Genomic DNA, 23,254 nt, shown 5'->3' with positions numbered 1-23,254 from the left:
TTCAAAAGATTAACAGTTTTATTAAAATCCATGTCAAACATCAAAATACTGAAATGGCAAAAAAAGGAAAAAAACACTTTTTTCTACATTTTTTTCTTAATTTTGTACAAATCACAGTGGTTCAAAAATATTACAAAGTTTTAGTTCCAAAACATTTTTTTGCAAAAGCAGCAAAACATTCTGATTGTTGTATATTTTCTTGAAAGCCCTTAATAGTTTGTGAGTGTGGTGTGCTCTTTCTTTTGCCTTTTATTTTAATACACACGATAACATGAGCACTAAATGTTAATAAAAACTCATGAGTCAATGGAAACAAAAGTGCATAACAATATTATACAGTATATACGATCCAATACGATCCTTAAATATGACAGTATAGACCAGGGGTTAGTCACACCATGTATGTCTATACAAACTCTCTTCCTGTTCTGGGCCTCTCCGTGCATTCAATCCTATGTATACACCAGCTTAGTAAAAACTGTAATAACGGTATGGTGATTTACAACTGTACTTTAGATAACAACTATATTCATTAAAGCGTAATATATATAGTTGTCACAGCTAATATCTGCCTTTAATCCAACCAGAAGTCCACAGATGCTGTTCCACAACTTGGAATACACTGACTTCATGCATGATTGCAACATAGAACATTGCAGCTAAATAGTGGAAGCAATAGGGTATTCTATTGAATTTTGCTTAGAGAGAGACAGATCACGAAAAAATGGAAAAGATATTTGAATTTTGATCGAGAAAACTGGTAATTATAAAGACTTAACGTACTTATTAAAAAAGTTGTATTAGGCTACATCATAGAAAGTGCAGGCACCTGAAAGAGTGCAAAATACTTTTTTTCTAAACTGCTGGTTTGCTGGGTTTCTTGGTCATTTCATAATTGAAGATGCTTTAGCATAGATTATATTACATACTGGACATGTAAAGCTCCATATCTGTGTTATCATTGGAAGTTAGCACTGTGACCCAAATAGGCAGTAACTATGCTAAGATACTGTACATTAAAGAAAGCTGCCTAATTTTATACCTGTGCTCACATTTGTGTATATTTCTTGGCTTAATCAACTTTATTGTCAGCCCAGAAGGCGGCAGGTGTAGTGCCTCCAGACTATGCAGAGCCAAAAGCGTGTGATTTCACTGAAGGCACAGGAAAGGAGACACCTACGACTAAAAACAAGGTTGTCTCTCGGTCACTAGGCCTCACATTCAAAAAGGAAGGTCAGGCCTGCTAAGAAGGAAGAAAAAGCTCCACCTAAGATAAATGAGGAGAATGTTGCAGTAAAAAGGATGTGTTAAGGTAGATCAAGACAATCCAGATGAATAACACAACCCTACATCAGAATGTGACTTTGGCCTGCAGGGGTCAGTGTGGAGCAAATATTGAGGACTGATTAAAGCTAACAAGGTTTATAAATTTGCATCTCCGTCTCTCCCTCTCTGTATCGGGTTTCTCAAACTTTTCTGGCCTATGACTCAATTTCTTTACCCACAATTCTGTATTTACACCGATGATTAGCGAATACTCAAGTTGTCGTGAACTGGCAGTTAAAATATCAAAGATTGTAGCGTCACCCAACATTACACTTGGTTTTCAGCCATGAAGGACATTCTTTAAATATGTGCATTACAATTCTTAGATATATGATGTATATTGAAATTTAGCTTTTTATGATTTTCAGTTTCATGCTCAATATCTTACAATTCACAAGAATAAAATTGATTGTAATAACTACCATAACAGTTGAACAGACTTCTTCACGGCAGAAACAGATCCTCTGCATTAGTTTTTTAAGAAAATGTCCCAGCATGTTATTTTATTATGTATAATTAGTGATGCTACCTTGAGCTGTGCTGAGCATACTAAGTAAAAATTCTGCATAAAGCCACAAAGCACGAAGAGGGCTACGTTGTGGTTCATTGCCAGCTAGACGTTAACCTCACCGAGGAGGTTGTGGGAAATTCTGAGAGACTGAAGGAGAAGTGGAAATATCATGCTACAATCATCATGTTTAAAAATAATCTTACATAAGGAACAATTCATGCTAAGCACAGAAAGGTATAGTAATAGACAAAAAAAAGGAAGAAAGTGCATTCCAACACCAAGTGTCATTATAATGACAAAGTTAGGCCACCATGCAAATTAACCACATTACAAAACTGGTTGCACTCCCCCAGCACGCAGGCCAGCCAGTGCTCATTAAAAAGCTTTGCTTTCTCAAAGTCAATGGTTTTAAAGTTTCTATACAGGAATCAACCTGCTACTCAATTTAAATTCTAGCTGTCAATCATCTGGTCAGTGGACAGTCCATCTACGTTTAAATATTTACCAGTATAGGAAAACATACTGATCAAAGGCCATTGGGTTTGACCAACCTGCTGTACTAGACTCTACACAGAGTTTAATTTAAGTGTGTTTGTCTGCATAAAAACAAGCAGCAGGCCCTTTAATTCTCAACAGGCATGACTCCAGTTGGCTCAAAAATCGCCTCAAGAAGGATAATGTCTGAGAGTGCATAAAGCAACCAACCAATCAATTCTAACACCATCATGGCCGTTTTTACTGTATCCATCATGTCCACCACTGCAGAACCTGTCTGCATGTTTGAACTAATATGTTGCTAAAATCCCAGTCTAGTTTTTAGTTTTATCCAACTATAAGGCACACAGACCAAGAGGAGAGGCTTAATGGGTCATAACATCCATCAATAAGACAAATCTAATCACCATCCCTTCTATGGGGAACCAAAAAGAGGCCATGGAAGTCCATCAAAAACTGTCCCCCGACTTTTTCCCTCTTTGGGTCTCGTTTCTAAATTCCCAAAGCACTGCACTGGGATGAGTTTTAATTATTACTGGAGTAATTCCAAATTATGTAGGTTGCATTTAATGCTGATTGAAACTTGTACTCCACTTTCAGCTCAATTCTCACTTGGGTCTCGTGATATCCTGTCTGACTTCTATTTTGGTCGCCCACAATGATTTTAACACGCCTCCAATTGAGAACGGCAGAACCCACCACATGTCTCACACCCTTCATTTATCTACTATGGTGCAGTCTGTGTGAAGCTGAGGGGCGCAAACCCACAAATAGAATGATGTGTTAATAGAAACTCATCACCACAATGACTTGTTTTCCCATTCAGTGCTAAAGCCTAAATAAATTAGCACCCTTAACAAGAAAATCAGATTTGCTCTCAAATGCATTTCCTTTGAGACAACCCTCACGACTTCAAATTTAATCTAAAGAAATATTATCTTCCTGGTTAACAAGGAGGCATAACAAAATGCACTGTTTTTGAATTCAAAAGCAGTTAAAGACATTACAAGTTGGAACCGCTGTATGTAAAGGCAGAATTCTACACACGCTAAAATCAGTGACCTATTACCTCTGACAGACTGTTTCTTTAATACGGAGGAAAAATTCGAAAATACCATCAATATTCTGCTTGTTCATTGCAGGTAAACACCAAAACAACTAGACAGATGCTTAACTGTGAACATAAAGTAGCTAGTGTGTCTGTGTGTTCATGTGGACACTGTCTCATTGTGACTTAAGCACCATTTTCAATTCCAGCAAGAGGAATGGAAGGCAATGTCCAGCAGTGACAGCAGTTTTACCACCACGAGAAGGGATTCTAATACCATACCATACTGCCTCCTTCTCTCATGAGTCACTTTCTCTTTTCTCTTCCATCCACTCTTGCCAGTAAAAGGAGCAGGGAAGCAGAAATGAAGAACGGGAGGAAGAAAGAGGTCAAAAGAATCACAGCTTTGGTATCCAGACTGCACTAAAAACACTGTGCTTTAGCTTTCTCTTAACACTGCAAGGATTTAAGTTATACTGATCTTAATAACTGAAACTAGAGTGAAACAATCACAGGCACAAAAACCGATGTTAGTTAGTGTGAAGGTTGATGCCAGGGCCCTGAGCAGAGCTACCCCTAGTGGTGTAGGGGTGTAAAGGCAGGCTGGCTGAGGTGCTTTGATGCAACCAAATGGTCATAGACGTAACAAGCGCATTTGTTTAATACTGCATCCATCATCCTCAATGGCAGAGGTATCAAGTAAGGCTAGCCCTCTTTACAACCATCATTGCTATAGAGTGGTCACTTTGAATGTCTCTGAGGTGCAGATTGGTGAATCCAACTCAAGGAGAGCTTGTGTTTTGCTGTTTTTTGCACGTCTGGCGTGCAGGTGGAGGGGCTGGAGGTGCAGGGGTGGATGAACGACACCAAGGACCACTTCAGTACTATCCTGGAAGCTAATGGCAATGATCAAGCCTCCTGACTGGAGCATCCCACCTTGCTAACGATTTTAAGGTTTGCCCTTGCACCCAAACCTGGGCTCTGGAACAGTCCCATTGTTGCAATGGCAATCAAGGTTCTCAACACTTCCTGGGAGTAGTGTGCTCCATTGCCCCTGATAAGCAAAAACATGTAAAAAGTTCAAATAATATCAAAATAATAATAATTACATTGCTAAGTGTCAGTTGCTGGGAATCCAGTGCTGGTTTTAGAGGGGTGGGTATTTTGCACCAGTCTGTGTGTGCAAACTAACAGTCTACATAGATGTGAAGGCAGAGGTAAGCTCCCCGAGAGGAGCTGCAGTGGTCAATGAGTAATAGTCATTAAGGTCAATGTGAAGGAAGGAGACTGAGAGAAATAGAGAGCCCTTGCTTCCAGTCCAATCACTCAAAGGCTTGGACACTGTGAGTGCTGGTGGAGGGACAGAGCTCTCGTGGAGGGGACGAGGGGCTGCACTGCAACGCTGCAGGACCTTATAGATCAGGGTGTCTGCGAAGCACTCAACTCGGAAGCATCACTCAGTCATGCCAACCGCAAACATACCCTCACACATCCATGCACATAAACCTTCAGCTAAGTCCACACTTGTCACAGAAGCATTCCAAAATGCACTCATGAAGTCACCCACAATTATAAAGAGGCACATACATTCCCTCAAACATGCTGACACTCAGGCATAGTAGCACTGAGAGTCATTTATCTACTGATAGAGGGTTCAATGTCTTCTGCACGCGTTTGGGGGGAGGGGGGGGCGGGTTAGTTATCCCGGGTAGGATGAACCAGGTCTGGATGAAGATGTTAGTGGAGGAAACCCTTTAGGAGACATGAGGAGAGGAGGATGGATGCCTCCAGAAACACCAGCCCCGTTTGGTGTGCTGCTTGCGCAAGATCTCCTCTTCACGCTCGCGCTCCTTCTGAGAGCGCAGATAGCGGTCCTCCTCCTTCAGGAACCACACAGGAGGCCAGCGCTGCTTCTCAAAGTGCTTCTGGTTTTCTACAGAGAGATGGACAAAGAGGTGTACAGAAAGGGGGACTTAAAAAAATATTGTTGCACAGTTAAGTGACTGTGTAAGAATAATGTCATTAAAAAGGTGAAATAAGGAAACAACCAACAGTAATGTGAAGGTGTAAGGACAAGTGAACAAGGAGAGGTCACTAAAGATTTTTATGATTACCCATAAAATCCATGAGATCAAATAGATTATCATTCTAGTAGTTTCCACATGGCTTCCACATGGTAATATTGCAACCAACTATTTATAAAATGAGTGTAAAACACCTTCATGAAACATGAGGATGGATATTGTAAGACAGAAAGATTTGTCAGCTAAGATCATAAGGGGCGCGTGTTTCTCCGTATAACATATATATATATATTTCTAGCTTCCTTGCATCAAAGTTTTTTTTCCAAACAAAAATGTTATCTCTCCCACTCCAATCATATGCTTGCTATGAACAAGTCACAGCATGCTATAATTCCTTAGCAGTGTGCTTAACCCAGAAAACATACTTTTTTTCAAACGAACGCTGCAAAGTAAACTTTGTATTACTTTTACTGAAGGGAAAGCTGCATGTGTGAAAGAGGTTTGGGAGAGGCAGATTATCAGGTCCAAGAGGGGAGGGGAGGGGAGCTGAGGGGAGGCCTGTACCTGGAGACATGACCTTCATGTCTTTGGGAAACTTGCGGCAGATGCTATTGTAATTAGTGCAGATGTGATGGAGACACCAAGCTGATAGTTGCTTGGCATTGTGGAACTGCAAAAAGAGAAACAGAGGAGAAATGAGTTACTAAAGATGTGTGAGAAGATGCCTTTTAATGTTTAAGGGTGAGATTTGTGAAAAAAATACACAATGTGAAATTTGTCATTGGTAAATTATTAATTGATTATTTAACAGACCTGTGCAAGCTCGAGGTAAGCCAACACTTGTCCATCAACGTCACCTCCTTTCGCTGCCATGTGGAGAAGCTCATCCACAGCATGCTGTTCTGGAGATGCATAAAATGCACATAATCATGTCAATATTACTGTTTACATGCACCACTGACAATTGGCTGACATTTTAATTTACCAGTCATAAATTCTTAGTCTGTCTGGCAGTCTGCAACGAGCAACAACTGACTGCACCTACAATCTTTTGAGTCATTGATGAAAAGGCAGTTTGTGCCTGATAAAGCTTGATCTAAAACCATATTCTGCAACATATATTCAAAGGAGACATTCGAGTAAATGGTTCTCTTTGCAACATTTCTAACTCTGCAGAGGGAGTCTTTACCTGTGAGGGCGACTAGGCGAGGCAAACACAGACGGTTGGCGAGAATAATAAGTTCTATGGGCTCCAGACCAGGACAGGGTGTCAGCAGACCGCAGTACAGGAACTCCAACACCCCCCGCATACAGGCTGCACTGGTGTTAGGAATGGATACCTGGAAAGTGACCAGATCAGAGAAACAAAACAAAACAAAAACAAAAAAGGGATGAATATCAATGTGGAAATGAATGGACACAAATATAAACATTCTTTTTCATGAGAATTTAATCCCAAATAATATGTTGGCATTTATATACTACATAACTGTAAGTGTAATGGCTAGGAATGGGGTGGGTGCAAAAAGACTGTAACATGAATTAAAGCAGTGCAGTGTGTATTTGGACGTAAAGGGCAGAGGACATGCTGTTCTGGTAGCAGTCTTTTTGATCTAGGCTCAGAAGAAAGCCCTGTCTGGGGGCTAGTGATGTAAGCAATATGGCTATAGCTAAAGACCAAAAAGCTCACACAGGCAACCCTGCTATCAGACCCTTACCACAAATGAGACACTCACACTGACTATCAATGTTGAATGAAATATACATTACATTACATTACATTACAGTCATTTAGCAGACGCTTTTATCCAAAGTGACTTACAGGAAGTGTATTCAACATAGGTATTCAAGAGAACTACTAGTCACCAGAAGTCATAAGTGCATCTCCTTTCTTAAACAAGCATCTTAAAGCATAAACCAGAGCAAAAGTATAGTGCAGAGGCAAATTACTACAAGAACAATGATTGCAACAGACTAATACGAATATAATAAGTGCTACAAACTACTACGAATAGGATAAGTGCAGTAAACAAATACGAATTCAATAATGCAGCGAACTGATAGGAATACAGTAAGTGCAACAACTAATGAAGGAAGACTGTAGTACTTCTATATATAATAATATATGAACATAGGACATACATACAGATGTAGTCTAAATGTAAGGGACCATTGGTGATGACTGGACAGTACCAGACATGCACGGCTAAACATGGTTTTATTATAATGGTCAAACAACATATGAACCAATAGGGTTTTATAGTGGGGCAAAAGTGAAGAACCAGAGTCCAGCATAAAAAGAAAACATTTACTTAAATGAACAAAAACCAGCAAGGTCCTTTATGATTCTGATTACTGAGAGCCGGAAACAGCAAACAGCAAGTCAGTGGCAGGTGATGCAGTCTAAGACCAGGAAGGACAAAAGGAAGGCAAGTGATATTGGAAGTGATGACCTGCCCCCTCCAGAAGCTCTCTGAGTGTACCCACTGAGAGGCTCTTAAACTTCCACTACCATGGCCAATTAGGAGAATGTCAGCTTGGCATGACCTCTCATAACGACTAAAAAGTCACAACACCAAGACAAGGGTGGTCTCCAGAGCTTGAAGCCCCAGCTGGGGCCAGGAAGCATTAATGAGTGGACACATCCACAGTATGGAAAGACCCATCATCTGTACTGATAGGTGTTCTTTTGTCCCCTCAGTCTGCCACCCTAGAGCTAAATTAAAAGTTGGCATTATTTGAAAACTCATAAAGGCCTTTAACTAGCACAGTATAATAGCTATTCCTGGATTTTATTGTATTGCATCTCAACTTGCATTTGTATCAATCTTTGTGTAACTGCTATCGAAACTGGATTATGCAATTTTGTTTCTTTTTTTTTTTAATCCTTTTTTATCCTTTATCCTCTTTTCAAGTATGACTATTGATATCTAATAGGGGAGGTATCTACATGAGCCATTTTTGGTTTCTAACCTCTCCTGCACAATGTTAAAATTTGTTTAAACTTTTGCTGTCCTTTTTTTTTTATTTGTATTTGTGCAATTCAACAAATAAATAAATCTTCCACTCAGAGAGAAAACAATGATCAAATCTAATGATGGAAAAAGAGAAGAAAAAAGGGTGTAAATGCAATATATCAGTCCTCGAAGGGCTTAAAAAGGTCTAACTGTAAAGGAATTCCAAATTTAAAAGACGTAATGAGTGTGAAATACTTTAGAGTCAAAACTCAAAATAATATGTGGGTTAGGAAAAGCACTGAGTCATGCAGCCGCCACCACAGATCAGGTACAAAGTTTAAATTTTGACGTCATTCTTCCTCTGCAGTGAAAAAAAAGTAGAGGAATTCCTGTTAAATCTGTCGTCTCCCCACTGGGATGCATATGGAGGTACACACTTATAGCATAATTCAGGGGTGGACCACCATGACACACTCAGCGGCCTGTTGTATAATGGCCTACACAGACACTAAATCTTTTGATTCCTGTTTTTTGACTACTACACCATCGATTTTAACTATTACTATTATTATTATTGATGGTCTATGGAGTTTTTCATGAACATGCTCATTGTGTAAGGCGTCTATAATGTTGAAAAAACCTAAAAAGCTACAAACGATAATGATGATAATGATAATGAATTAGGTTGGAACACATATCTTAATGCTGTTCTGCACTGAACTAGAATAGTCATGTTATCACAAAACAGCATCACCACTGAAATGTGTAAGCCTAAAAATACTGATAAGTGTGAAATGAGCATGGAAATAGAACAGCATGGGCTGATCACATGCTACTCTCACAGTTATAGATACAAGTTCTATGAATTTTCATATCACTGATTTATATGAAGATCTTCCTAAACCTAAAAGAACAGGTGAAATATGATAATTTGATGATATAGTTTACTAGTATAGGGTGGTTCTAAATGCTCTGTTTCTATAAAAGACCTGTGATAAGTGTTTAAGTAAGCATTTCTGTAAACAACTACTGACACTGCCTTTTAAAAAGAGCATTTATCCTTAAAGATGTGTGCCTCAAAGGGAATATGATATGTTGTCAGTCAAATTCATGGCAATTCTGTAAATGCGATCTTTGCATTAGCAACACTGCAATATTTGCCTGTTTAAGGAGGAAATAAGTAACTTAACACAGCAGACAATCTGGTAACTGCAGCTTGCCATTGGCAAGTAAAATCACATTAAATACTTGGCACTGCAAAGCAGTTTTACCAACATAAAAATGCAGATACATGCAAAATATACTTTATACACTCCATAAACACAAGTGCTGACAGCTTCATTCAGCAGTCGGCCTTTGAGTCTTTGTCTCCAGTGCACCTGCCTTCTATGCTGTGACAGCTCCATGCCATAAACAATGTCACAATAGTCACTTACATGAACCATTTAGAGTAACCATAGACACCGGCAGCCCACCAGCACCAAACACTGTTCCCCCCTCAGTGATGCTGATGTCCTGTATTCATCACCGTCCGCAATATCTGCAATCTGCTGGCTTGTTTTACACCCACTCACATGGTGTGTTCTGGAATAAATTCAAGGCCATCCGTGTGGAAATACAAAAAAACTAAATTATTTAGTTTTCTTCTAACATGCCTTCTATAACTTTGACCTTTACACCTAAACTGGATACACAACATTTGTATTCCTTGTCTGTCCCTCTCTGATTACTTCCAATCCTTCTGAGGGCCTGAATCAATGTAAACTAACCCTGCTGACCGTGAAAGTAATCATACCCCAGAGGATCTGGTTCGGCAACACAGTCCAGGGAGAGGCGACTTAAAGACAGACGGAGACATGAACTTCCTCTCTGATTAGGTCAAGTCCGTTGCACATGCACTGGCCCCCAGAGGAGCACCAAGCATCCAGGGACTGAACTCAGGTGAGAGAGAGCACACCTGAAGTAACCAGACCCACCACTTGGAGAATACTGACCTCAAAAGAGGGACTATTCTGGGCTTACTTTGAGCACTGAGACAGGTAACTGAAACATCCTAATGCTGCTATCACAGAATATGTGAAAAAAGTAGGTCCGTGTGTCATAGATGCTCACAAGTCATTTTTGGCAATCAAGACTCAAGTCAAAGTCAAGTCTCAAGTCTGTTATGGTTGTAATGAACGTTATAGGCATGTCGTGCTAAGCCCTAGGACCCGGCATAGCTATATCTAAGGAATTCAAAGCATGCCGGCTACTGTATTACCATACCTCTTTTATCTATTAGCACACTGAATCAACATTGATTAGTTGTTTTGATATATGATCACTAACACAAAAAAGAACACTACCTTTATTAAGCATGCTATAATAACCATAACCTATTTTTCAACAACGTTTTGCATAATTACACTGGTTGTCTAACTAATGACAGTTTATTATCTACTGTAACTTCACACATCACTCTAGCCTCTCAAACCCAGAGTTGCTCACAAGTGATATTTTGCAAGTGCAAGTCAAGTCTCAAGACGTTGTGTGTGAGACTTAAGTTCAACTTGAGTCCCGAGTGGAAGTGCCCATCTCTGGTGTGTGTACATGTACATTTTCATTCAATATGTGCTCATTATGTGTGCAGCCTCCAGGGATCTAAAAATTGCAGAGCGTCGACCACATTTATAGATGAAACAACAGTTTGTAGGTCAATCTGATAAAAGGCCTCAGGCATGCTGAGCTGTAAACCTCCACATACTTACAACAAAATGAGAACAAGACACACATTTGCAGGTTTTATGTCAGGTGGGTTAGACATCTCCCAAGTAATAAACCTTATGCAAGCGACCTATTTACCTTGCTTACCCGCTTCTTTTATCAGATGTTGCTGTTGTTGTTTTGTACAGGAGTGCGTTTAGGTTGCCCCTAAAAGCTGACCTGAGTTACCTTCCAAAGATTCAGGACACAGACACTAAATCCCCGCTCAAAACTCAAAAGTAACTCCTTCCTGAAGTTATCCCGGTATGTCTGCACTCACCTCCTCAATGTAGCTTTCCATGAAAGAGCCTCGGAACATGGCAGCCATCCAGCTGCAGCTGGAGATGAGCAGGGGCTTGTGGGCCGGGAGGCAGCCATCGTCCAGTCGAAACACGACATCTATAACCAGGATGGGAAAAGAGCATTCATCTCTTGGAGTGCCACAGAAGCCCAAGCTACAGAGGGGGAAAGACAGACAAGGCAGACATCCAGACACACAAACAGAGGCAGAAGGCCAGACAGACAGACAGACACACACAAAGACATAGACACAAGTAGACAGACAAAGAGATAAATTGACAGAAGGACAGAACAGCCTTTGACACAGAGTAAGGGAAGGAGAGCAGACGCAGGGCAGTAAATCCTGTGTGGATGTTTGGAAGAGAAAGTGTCAGTAAGGAATACAGCAACTATATTAGTGTATAAATGTTGCATTGGGCTAAATCTGAAAGCAAAGAATTTCATCTATCTTAAAATCAATCCTTGAAAAATAACTGTGATGAAACAGATCTGATAATGCAATTGTTCCTGCTTAATGTATCAATAGAATCTCATATAAACACTATAAATTAATCTTATCATTATTATAATCATGAAGACAACAGAGAAAGTATGGAGAGAAGTGAATGTGAGACAGGCTTTGTTCAGAGACAGCTGATGTCTGGCTCTGGCTGCAAATGCTGTGACAACATGCATACATGACAGCTTCGGGGAGCAGACAACACCGCACAAACACAACACACAGGAAGCACACGAGAGCCAACACAGGACACCGAGCAGACTGAAACAGAAGTCATCAAATAACCTGATGACTTTAAAAGGAATTCAGAAACCAGGTAAACCACAACACTTAAAATGCATCTTTGTAGACAAATATTCAATGGAAAGTATGTGATCGAAATGTACACAGAGTGTACATTTCCATAGACTGAGAAAGAATGCTTGACATTAGCTAAATCTTTATCGCAAATTCTCCTCATCAGCTTTTTATAATCCTCCATACTCACACTCTCACACACATGCACACACCTACAGTCAAACACCTACTGGTGCATATGTGGAAAACATCTACAATGACACCAATGCGACTGAAAGTATTGAGGCACTGAATGGTTGGCACATTGGTTTACCAGCAAAGGTGCCTTTATTGAGTGACTCCTTGATGCGGTTGGCTCTGCGGACGTGGAAAGCCTTGGTGATCTCCTGGTTCATGAAGCTCTCTCTGTTGAGAACGTTGGCCACCATCATCCGCAGGTCAAACACCTCAAGCAGCTCTGCGATGGTGGCCACCTGCATCAGATCCCCTCGGCCCTCGTCCAGACTGCCCGTGTACAGGTACTGAAGCACGGCCTGAAACCAGAACAAATTAAGAAGTCAGATATACAGCTTTGGAACAACTGTGAAAACACCTAAAAAGCTTTTGTAGCCTGCAGTAATATGCCAAACATTTCTAATAATCACATCAACAGATTTATGTTCTACTTCCCAATTATGTAAGAATATGTTTTTTGTAATCTTGTTGATTTAAAGTCCATCACCTTGAATGGTTCTTCCTGAATAAGGGCATCCATGACTACCATAGTCATGAGTCGTGGTCGTCCCGTCATGGGATCATCAACATGCTCCAGACACACACTCAGGAACCCCCTTCCCCATCCGGAAAGTGCTCGACCAGTCCCCAGTGCTCCCATGGAGTAGTGGGCTCGAGAGGGGAGCGCATTATCACTCTGGGAAGTCCTCAAAGAACCCTGCTGGAGCAGCTGGGGTCGATTTAGGCCCCGCACTCCTCCATCTACTCCGTCTTTGTCAATGTCCAGGCTCTTAGTGCGCCCAGCTTGCTCCTTGGCTCCTCTCCTGCTCTGCTCATCCTCCTCCCCACTCTCCAAGGTTTCATTGCTCTCCTGCTCCTCCCCCCATGGCATCATGCATGATCCACCAAGATCAAGGGTGAAGAGGTCATAGAACTTGGAGCAGGAAGTTGCCAGATATACTTTGTGTGCAAATACGCGAGTGGCACCGCCCTGCAGAAGGAAAAGAACATCTGTACACAGTGGCTGGCAGAAAAGGGAATCAGGGCCCTCGCCGTCTGTGGGAGGCGGGTCTGGAATGCCCACTATGGGGCGAGGCGGGCGAGGAGGCAGGAAGGGCGCCTGGAGAAGGGGCCTCTGGACCTTCTTCAGGTGAGACTTCCAGAACTGCAGGTGACGACGGGAGATCAGTGCGGCTCGGATGGCATTGTCAAAAACATCTTTGACTCCAAACTGGGCAACAATGCTGGTCTCGTAGTAGGGAATCCCAAGTTCTTTTGCCACCTCGTGGCCTCTCTCTGGGGGAAGGATATCGGTAGGTTTGATTGGTCTGTGGGACAGGAAGAGATAATGATGTAAAGATGACAGTGTTGAGATTAAAATGTAAGTAAAAGGTACAAGGGAAGCAGGAAGTTGAGAATCTATTACACAATTTGTGATGTCTTCATCCGAGAACTCATTTTAACAACATTTATTTATACTTTAATAAAAAAATATATAAATTTTACTACTACTAATACTATAATATACTTATATGATGGAACAATTGGAATTACATTTAAAGAATGGAACAGCCAAAAAATGACTTTAAACACTTTGCAGGTTTTTCTTCAAAACATAAATCAATGATAGGTAGAGCAATGTCTTATTTGACGTTTGACGTTCTGATTCAGTTACTGTTATGCTGCTAATATTTATAATTGATAAACTGGAGTTTCCGGAGCGCATGTTCTGTCTTAATTTGTCTGTTAATGCCTGATGAAGAAGGCGTCTCACTTGGCTAGGGGTCGCCGTGCACGGTTAACTGCATCAAGGTCGGCATAGCGCAGGTCCAGCTGGCAGCCAACCAGAATGATGGGCGTCCGTGGACAAAAGTGCTTTATCTCTGGGAACCACATGGTGCGTACGTGGCGCAGGGAATTGGGATTAGCCAGAGAGAAGCAAAGCACCACTACGTCAGACCTACAGGGAGAGGAGGGGTAGAAGAGTATTCATTTCATGTACTTATAACCTAACAGAGATCATAGATAAGATGGAAAAAATATGGCAGGGAGGAGCTGATGTCAGCAGAGGGAAGACATACGGCCTTTGATGGAGTAAAGGGGACAGAAAAGAAACAAAGAAAAAAAGGGGTCAGTACTGAGCCAGTGAACATCTTGTCAGTTTATGTTAAAGCATGTGTGATATGTGTATGGAAGAAACTTGTCCAGCTGCTGCAAGGCATTGTGGGAGCATCGACAGTGTCATCAAGACGCATGTGTGTGTGTGAGTTTTTCTGGGCCTCTGGGCTGGTGATCTGTTTGGCCCATCTCTCTCTCTCTCTCTCTCTCTCTCTCTCTCTCTCTCTCTTACGTAAATATCCCTAAGCCCTCCAAGGCTACATGGACCACAAAGAGAAAGCTAAGAATAGATCAGGATACACACGCACACAAATTCATCTCCTCAACCGATGTGTTTGAGCAAGCACACAGTAGCACTTACAGCTATTCTCTGGTGCTGATACCATTAGTACCAGTACAATGCTGACCGTGCAAGAATCTATACCTCCTAAATGATCTACTTTTTAAAACAACACAAAACACAGGGCTTTTGACCCCGGCAGCACAAAACCAGGCCTATTACGCATTAGCATCACTTACGTAACTTACGTACAACATTAACCATCATTGATAGCCTGCAGATAATGAAATATATATTCCTGTTTTTGATACTCGTCAGATAGTCGGTATACACTAAAAGACATGAGTTGCTAAACCGCATCCTGAACTTGAGAGAAGCATTACACACCACTTAAACATTTATCTTTTTCCCTCCTGAGCTACAGCGCACATGGCCTATTTACTGAGTAGACAAAGGCAACACTACTGTAAAATCTATCTTATCTGCTTGTTTCAATCATTAACTTTTAAAATATTTACTTCACTTTGTGCAAATCAGATGAAAAGTCCAGCAAATAGAGGTAATTCCACCATTTTAAGCATTTAAAAATCTTTAAAAGATTGAAGAGTCCTTGAGGTTTAATAAAAATACTTAAATTTGCATTACAAACATGCATCTGACTGACAAGTTGAATTACTTTAAAGGCACACAGCACTATATCAAATTACTTCTCGAAAAAGGGCATTTCCTACAGTGTCAGAGCTACACGGGTTCCATAGTCCAACTTTACTCTCACTAATGTAATCTCCGAAAAGCTCCTACTGCCAAGGACACAACACTACCAAAGCATTACATCACATCTCTCTAACACACACACACACACACACACACACAGGACTGCCCATTAGCACTTTGTCAAAGGATCATTACCATGGCTTAGTATGCTTGAGGTCATGTTATGTGTACGTGCCTTTGTTCTTTGTGTCTAAAGGATTTTGTTTTTTACAACCTAGGCTTTACTTCCATAGTTTGTGCCAGTATCTTGACCAACGTTTCAAAAGCAGAGAGCTAAGGTGAGGTAAATAAAATCCAATACCAAATGAATCCATTAGTACTGATGCTTTGCACTGCAGAGCTATTTTCAGGTTCAACTTGCAGGTCGACACTGTGTGTATATATACATATAGGTTTGTCTAAATGAGAAAGCCAATGCAAGTCAAACGATAACGCAGTTATCTAAGATCACAATTTAGAACCAGCACTAATGCGTAATAAATGACTGGTAATTTAGTGTGTGTGTGTGTGTGTGTGTGTGTGTGTGTGTGTGTGTGTGTGTGTGTGTGTGTGTGTGTGTGTGTGTGTGTGTGTGTGTGTGTACTGGTGTGTGGTGTATCCAATCTACAAAGGTCATCAGCTGCAAAATGATGTAAAGGAGACACATACATAGACACAAGAACAAACAGAGATGTCCCAGATAATCAGATTTTCTGTTGCAATAAAGCAATGAATAGCTCTCATGCAGACACATGTATCACACAGCCTGGCATAACATTTCTCATCATTCATTAAGTCTGACAAACGGTATTATGAAAGTTAATAACAGACTACTAAAACAGATTATTAGAGCAATGCTTATTAATATGATATTGTTTCGCTTATTTAGTCTAGAAGCAAAACAAGATTCCTATTTTCTGAACGAAATTCTGCTGACTGAAAAAAAAAAACATTAAGTTGAGGTTGGCTCAGGTAAAGTTTGGCTTTGACTATTTTCAGGCTAACATTGTTTCCAAAGCAAGAAAGTCTCTCCTAAAAAAGCATGTGACAGTCTGGGTATTGTCTAACAGTGTGATGTTTTGAGTTTTGGTATCAACAAAAGGCTACAGAGAGGAGGAAGGTGTTGAGAGGGTTTAGGAACAGCAAAGTGTAAAGGGTATAGAGGAGGCTAATGATGGGAGTTGAGTTACAGGGTAATGAGGGAGATGGGGGAGAGGGGAGGTGAGGCTGAGGAGAGACTGAGGGCAGGTTGGAGGAGAAGGCTTGGCCCAGATGAACGAGTGGATGAACTTGGCTGGAGGAGGAAGAAAAGGAGAAGGAGAAGGAGGAGAGGAGGAGGAGGAGGAGGAGGAGGAGGAGGAGGAGGAGGAGGAGGAGGAGGTTGAGGTTGTGGTTGATGCCTGGAGCGGCAGACGCCAGAGAGGCAGGCAGGCGGAAAAGGCTGAGCTGGCGCTGTGTCGTTATCAGCTGACTGCAGGCTGACAAAGCATACAGGACATGAAGTCAGGCACGCACAACACACACACACACACACACACACACACACACACACACACACACACACCAAAACAGACACAAACAGAGGCAGGTCAATGTGCAAATGTACACACGCTGAGGGAGTGGAAGAACACAGCAGAAGGGAGCCTCAAACTGAACTACACACAACCTACAAATGCACAATCGCACTGTCTGGCACGCAGACACACTTGCCAAAAGGTGACGGGATGACATGTTACACAAAGTGCATCCACCCACCCGTGAGAGAACTCACAGATTGCAGAGTTTGACGTGTACATGTGTGCGTGTGGATGATTGAATCTGATTATGGCTTATGATGTAATGCCGTGAATGTAAGAGACATTCAATTACGAAAGATATGTATAAAATATTATTTAAAATGGCAATGCAGATGGAAACAAATGTCTCAGCATTGTGTTGGAAAAGAAACAAAAAGAAAAGCCAAAATGATTGTGTTAGATAAATATGTGGCATATTTAATTAAATATATATATATATATATATGTACAGAACTAATCTAATAATGTATGATATATAGATCTTCACTTTTCTGTGTAACTGTCATGTGGTCAAGTTTGGTCACCGTCGTTTGAATGGGTATTTGCTGATTTTGCTTTGGCAATAAGTACTTTTGCATTTTATGCCAATAAAGCAGCTTTGATAAAGGGCGGGGAGTAAGAGGATAGAGCGATGATCCAATCATGTCTGGTGGAGGAAGGATGTAACAGCTTGACAGCAGAGCTGCAACGCATATTAGTTGAATAATATGCGTTGCAGCTGGATTACACACAAAAAACAACCTTTGGGTAAGTAAATGTTATGCAGGCATTTTCATGTGTATGACAGACGAGTTGCATTCTGAACTGGCCGGCAATGAATTTGGTCACATATGAACCCAAAGAAACTGTGTCAAGGCCTTACAAATTCTACAGCAAAGACAAAGCAATGTCTTGGCTGCACCAATTGTGAAAAGGGAACGTGTTGCAAGGATTGCCTGTTACTGTGTATGTGTCTGCTCACCTGCCATAGGCAAATCGTCTGTCTTTGTGATGATCCCCGAACGTGTCCCATAGCCTCAGGGACACACTGACCTCATCCACTACATCACGAGATCTCTCCAACACCTGCAAAACAGTCATATATCCCCGTCAGCAGGTCAAAAGGTTCATTTTGATGTTTGTGTTTTTAGTGGAATTGAAAGATTATGCAATCACTCAGGAAGGGAAAAAAAACAATGCACAATGTCAAACTGCATGGTCAACATTTTTAGAAACAAGTTGTATTTCATAGGCCTGAAGAGAGAGGTTTTTACATGTGATACATATGCACAATAAACTGAATTAGCCTCAGTAACATGTCCAACGGTGTACCAGAGCGTGTCTATATGTGGCTTTTTCCACACTGTGTTTGGCTGTGTGTTTATGCGTGTGTGTGTGTGTGTGTGCCCACCTCCTGGCATACTCGGTACTGGTCGATGGCCCAGACGGTTGGCACGTGGGTGGCAAGCAGCTGATACTGTGTGAGGGTGGCATTGCAGGCCCGGGCACAGATTAGCCTGGTCTTGCCTACTGCATTATCCCCTACCACCACACATTTAATGGTTTCCACATTGGGCCGCTCATAGTCTGTGTCTATATCCATGGAGAGGGCCCTGGAGAAAAGCAGAAAAATAGAGAACGAAAAAGATGTTAAATCAATATTCATGGGAAATAAAAAACACATGATAACGCATCCCAGGAAGACTGACACTGCATTTGGACAATGAAAGCAACTAGCATGAGGTACAGTATAGCCTCTAATTCTCGTCCAGGCTAGGGAGGCTTTGTTAAGGCTCCAGTAGCTGTACTGACCAGTGTTCAGACGCTTCTGCCAAACTCCTAAAACTGAACACATGGTTCGCAGGCTGAGCAATGAAGGGACCGCAGAACTATTTCTGTAACAGCACAGAGAGAGTGAGCTCATGAGAGACTTCCCATGAGCTCACTGTCCTTTTCTCTCCTTGTCCGTCTTTCCCTGTATCCGTTTCCCTTTCGATGCATTAATAGCATCTTTGCTTCAGAGAAAACATAATGCAAAGGGATGAAACAGCTACCTTGGCAGCACAAAGGTATTCATAATAACTGTTTAGGTCATTCAGGAGGCCAGCGGGGAGCTGTGCATCATCTGTTGGGTTGAAACGTATTTACTGTAGGCTTACATAGAAAGGAAAGTAGAAAAACAGTGTTTTTATATGTTTGACTACCTCTCAATTCTGCACCTAACAGGAGCGCAAGACAGAGGTGGTTATGTGACTATGTACACAGACTTCCTCTTTTAAAATAACATATCTCTGTGGAAAGGTTATCAAAATCCCCTTTCCATAAACTGCTTACAAACATTTGTGACATGTCAAAACACATGTTAATACCCATTTTCTAAAACATTCCTGGAAAAAAAAAAATCTACTGTATTGCATAACCAGCCCACACACACATACACACATACACACAACAACACACACACACAGTTAGACCTGAAGTCAGATAATCAGTCCATCCGTCCTTGCAACTAGTTCAAAGACCCAGCCCATATATAGAGCATATGAAACATTCATAAAGGCCTTGCTAATCCTTTGACGTGGATACCAGTGCAACACTTCAGACCAACAGCTAAAAATGCCATCTATTCATCGGACATATGAGCCATGTGTGCACCCTGCCCATCAGCCATGACCTGCTCTCCATATCCCCACGGACCTCCGACCTGTTCATAATACCACTGCTGCAATAGAGAGCTTATTTCTTTCCCAGCAGACCTCAGACAACGATTTTACCCTGTCAACATCAACAAAAGCATCTCTCCTGTCAAAAGGAGTCCCAATTATGTCAGCCAGAAAGTACAGCACAGAGAGCCTACCTTTGTCTATGTGAGCTGAAGAAAAGTCTCCGTCAAAGAGGCCGTTTCCTGAATGGTCCATATGGAAAAGATAGAACTGTGCCTTTCAGAGCTATAAATACCGTTCTTTTCCCTTGCCACCTGTCTGGCTGTCACACCTGCTGAGACACGTACTACAGGCAGAGGAGTGAGATAGAGGAAGCAATAAAAATTTACCACTTATCTAATAGCTTTCTGCCTAATGGTCATGGCAGCAGCCCTCTTCTTGCTGTATTAGGTAAAGAGGGATGAAGGGCCAAATATGAAGCCTGACACGAGTGGTTCTGTAACATCCCCAATATGAGAGGGATGCAGAGTACTGTGAATTCCAAGCATTTCCAGTGCAACAGCAGATAAGCAAAGGGGATTGCAATAGAAACAAGGCAGGGAGGGGATTATTAGAGTCTTAGAGAGAAAGAGAGGGACTGTCAGCCCAGCATTGGAATCAGTCAGTTATGCCACTGGGATCAAAAGGGCAAGACCAGCAATAACCGAGGCTGCTCAGGGGAACGTATCATAGCTTTTCCTGCTGCTGCTTCCCTCTACCGTCAAATATGTGGTTCTCTAAGAGCGAAAGACAGATAGAAAAAGAGACCAGAGAACAGTTTAAGATCCTCTACTGACCCACAGGAGTCTGGAAGTCAGTATGCATTTCGGCATGTGAGCATGCAAGAGTGAGTGCATGCGTGTGCGCGTTGTAATGAGCTTAAGGCCGGGCCTGTGAGGCATGGAATGATGCGAGCAGTGATGTAACCAGGAGGCAGAGTTGGTGGTGGTGTGGACAGTTTCCCAGGTGGATAAAGAGCACCCGGCTACCAGATATCATCCTCCATCTGAGGCTCTGCATCTGGCTCAGTGCGAGAGTCTGGCCACGCGCCAGTCCACAAACATAACACAATTGTTCACTTGCACACCACTGCACTTGATAGATATGCACCTGCTCTCAGGCTTATGTTTAAAGTGCATGAGCTTTCACCAACTTTAACAATTATTTTTAATTGCATGACTGAAGGATGAGCTGAAGCCGGAGACTGTGAGAGCGGAGCAGTGCAGCTCAGAGGAGTGGAAAGAGAAGCTGCACGGCTCAGGTTTCATGTTTAGCCAACGACCTATAGTGAACTGTACACAGACGTCTAGACTTCATTTGCTCGACAGTGTCATCTTCCCAACAAGGCCGCAAAGTGTTGCATGTAACAATATAAAATGTGCGTGAAAAAGAGAATGAGATTCTGTCCCAGTTTTTTGTGCATGTATTTCTGATTTTTATAGTGACATATTGATGCGTGTAGGAAAGACCACAGTGATAGGAACGCTGTGACGGGGTCTCAGACACTCACTCTAAACACTCAAACACCGAGCTTCTGGTTTTCACTCTGGAATGTCACGGATTGAGTCAGTGTGTGTGTGTGTGTGTGAGTGTGTTTGGTGCAGGAGGACCAGACAGACAAAGAAGCTCATGCATAATTTGGATAGTGTGCGTCTCAGTATGGCTTTGCTTTAAGGCCAGAGGGGGTTTCATAAGGAGATGGCTCACAGCTCTACTTCATTGCACATTTCCTGGCATATTTATGGGTTTTTTTTTTTTTTTTCACACTTCCTGTCTAAATCCTTTCATTTATCCTTCTGTCTGTCTCCGCCTCTCTGGTTTGTTCCCAGCTGTGCCCACTCAACCTCACCTTCTGACCCGCTCACAAACTCCCTCCACTCTCCTTCCTATTCTGTATTCATTCTCCTAAAGTAACGCTCCAGCTCACAGTTTATTCTTTCCTTCACTTCACTCATTGTCTTTTAGCAACCTCTCTCCACCGCCCTCTTTCCTGTCCTCTCTGTCTTTTTTTCCTGTCTCATCCAACATCATGCTCCCTTCGCCCGCCCTTGATTTAAAGGTCGTCTATCCATCCATCTATGACATCACACTTTTTGGATAGCAATCAAGTAGTAGCATTAAGCAGACAGCCCTCCCACATCCGGTTTGCTTCCCCCTCTGTTTCCCTCTCTCTGTTATACAACATTTTAAGCAATCCACTGGCAGCGACCACTCATCCCAAAGCCCTCCACAGCCCCATCTGCCTCTTTTTTGTCCTCTTCCTTTGGGCTAGAGTTCACCCCAACACCCTGACTGTAGCCGCATGCCTCTCCGCTCTCTCCAAAAAAAAAAAGCCCCCAAAAAACCACCCACTTTATGGGTGATGGGCCAACACTTGCACACTCACACAGAGCTATGGGGTTTACACTATCACAGGCTTGACTGCATATCCAAAGTGTCCATGTGTAACTGTTGGATGAAATTATGACTACATGTGCAGTCATGTATGCAACCTAATTCTATTCTAACTATTTATTCATCAAAGTCTGCTCTCATGAAAGAAAATGTCTATGCATTAGTCTTACTTGGGTTTGCTTTTTAGGTGTTTTGTGTGTGTGTGTGTGTGTGTGTGTGTGTGTGTGTGTGTGTGTGTGTGTGTGTGTGTGTGTGTGTGTGTGTGTGTGTGTGTGTGTGTGAGAGGGAGTGTGTGTGTGTGTGTGTGTGTTATGTTGGTGTTTGAGACAGTGACTGCCACAGGCGCAGCTGGCACAGACTGGTTACATAACCTGGTCTGTAGCCTCTGCTTGGCTTCCTGGATGGCTGACAGTAGACCTCAGACTCACACACACTAGCACGGACATGCTCACACACAAGCATTCCGGCACGTACTTCACCTCACCCACTGCAGATGGTACTGGTATTACTGCGCGCCCCGTGGCAGACGACAATATGTGCGCATCAGTCCTAATGAATGAGAGGGTCTTTGGGAGCAGCATGTCAGCCTGCATGAGAAAGCCTTCATCCTCTCTGATGATGCTTAGTAAACACAGGAAGGCTCCTCCTGATGCCTTAATTTCCTTTTATCCCTCTCATCTTCCACGTCCCCTTCCTCCTCCTCCCTTGTCCATATTTTACACCTACTCTCTCTTGCTGCCTTAACTTGTTTCTCTTTATCGTGTTTTCTATTTTACACCCTTATTCTTTCCAGTATCTGCTCCAATACAGACCATTTTCTGTTTATAATCTTCCAGCATGACTTTAATTCTTTCACCTCTCCCACCCATTTTAACTGTTTTCTTTTCTAGACTTTTCTGATAAAGTAAACAGATGACCTGTCAATTCCTTTGCCATTGACCATTACAGTACTTTGTGACTGCTTTGACTCTGTCTTGAAGGAGCAAGTCTTAAGAACAAAACAAGAACAATTCTTGCAAAATTGTAACCATTACATATA

At 42.0% G+C, this 23,254-nt stretch overlaps 1 protein-coding gene across 3 annotated transcripts in view; it reads right to left on the bottom strand.

The window, feature by feature from the left end:
• Positions 1 to 23,254, bottom strand: part of rhobtb4 (Rho related BTB domain containing 4) — a 42,725-nt gene continuing 19,471 nt past the window's right edge. For all 3 annotated transcript variants that reach the window (XM_054610760.1, XM_054610758.1, XM_054610759.1), the window contains 10 exons: positions 18,531 to 18,732; positions 18,102 to 18,205; positions 14,187 to 14,372; positions 12,921 to 13,740; positions 12,513 to 12,732; positions 11,384 to 11,502; positions 6,594 to 6,744; positions 6,218 to 6,306; positions 5,969 to 6,074; positions 1 to 5,313 (listed from right to left, as the gene is read on the bottom strand). In XM_054610760.1, the coding sequence (XP_054466735.1) occupies positions 5,135 to 5,313; positions 5,969 to 6,074; positions 6,218 to 6,306; positions 6,594 to 6,744; positions 11,384 to 11,502; positions 12,513 to 12,732; positions 12,921 to 13,740; positions 14,187 to 14,372; positions 18,102 to 18,205; positions 18,531 to 18,722 (2,166 nt within the window). In that variant the 5' untranslated portion in view covers positions 18,723 to 18,732 and the 3' untranslated portion in view covers positions 1 to 5,134. The remainder of the gene's footprint in view (positions 5,314 to 5,968; positions 6,075 to 6,217; positions 6,307 to 6,593; positions 6,745 to 11,383; positions 11,503 to 12,512; positions 12,733 to 12,920; positions 13,741 to 14,186; positions 14,373 to 18,101; positions 18,206 to 18,530; positions 18,733 to 23,254) is intronic.

This window comes from Anoplopoma fimbria, chromosome 13 (assembly GCF_027596085.1).
Source record: "Anoplopoma fimbria isolate UVic2021 breed Golden Eagle Sablefish chromosome 13, Afim_UVic_2022, whole genome shotgun sequence".
Taxonomy (NCBI): Eukaryota; Metazoa; Chordata; class Actinopteri; order Perciformes; family Anoplopomatidae; genus Anoplopoma; species Anoplopoma fimbria.
This window is presented reverse-complemented; position numbering and strand designations above follow the sequence as displayed.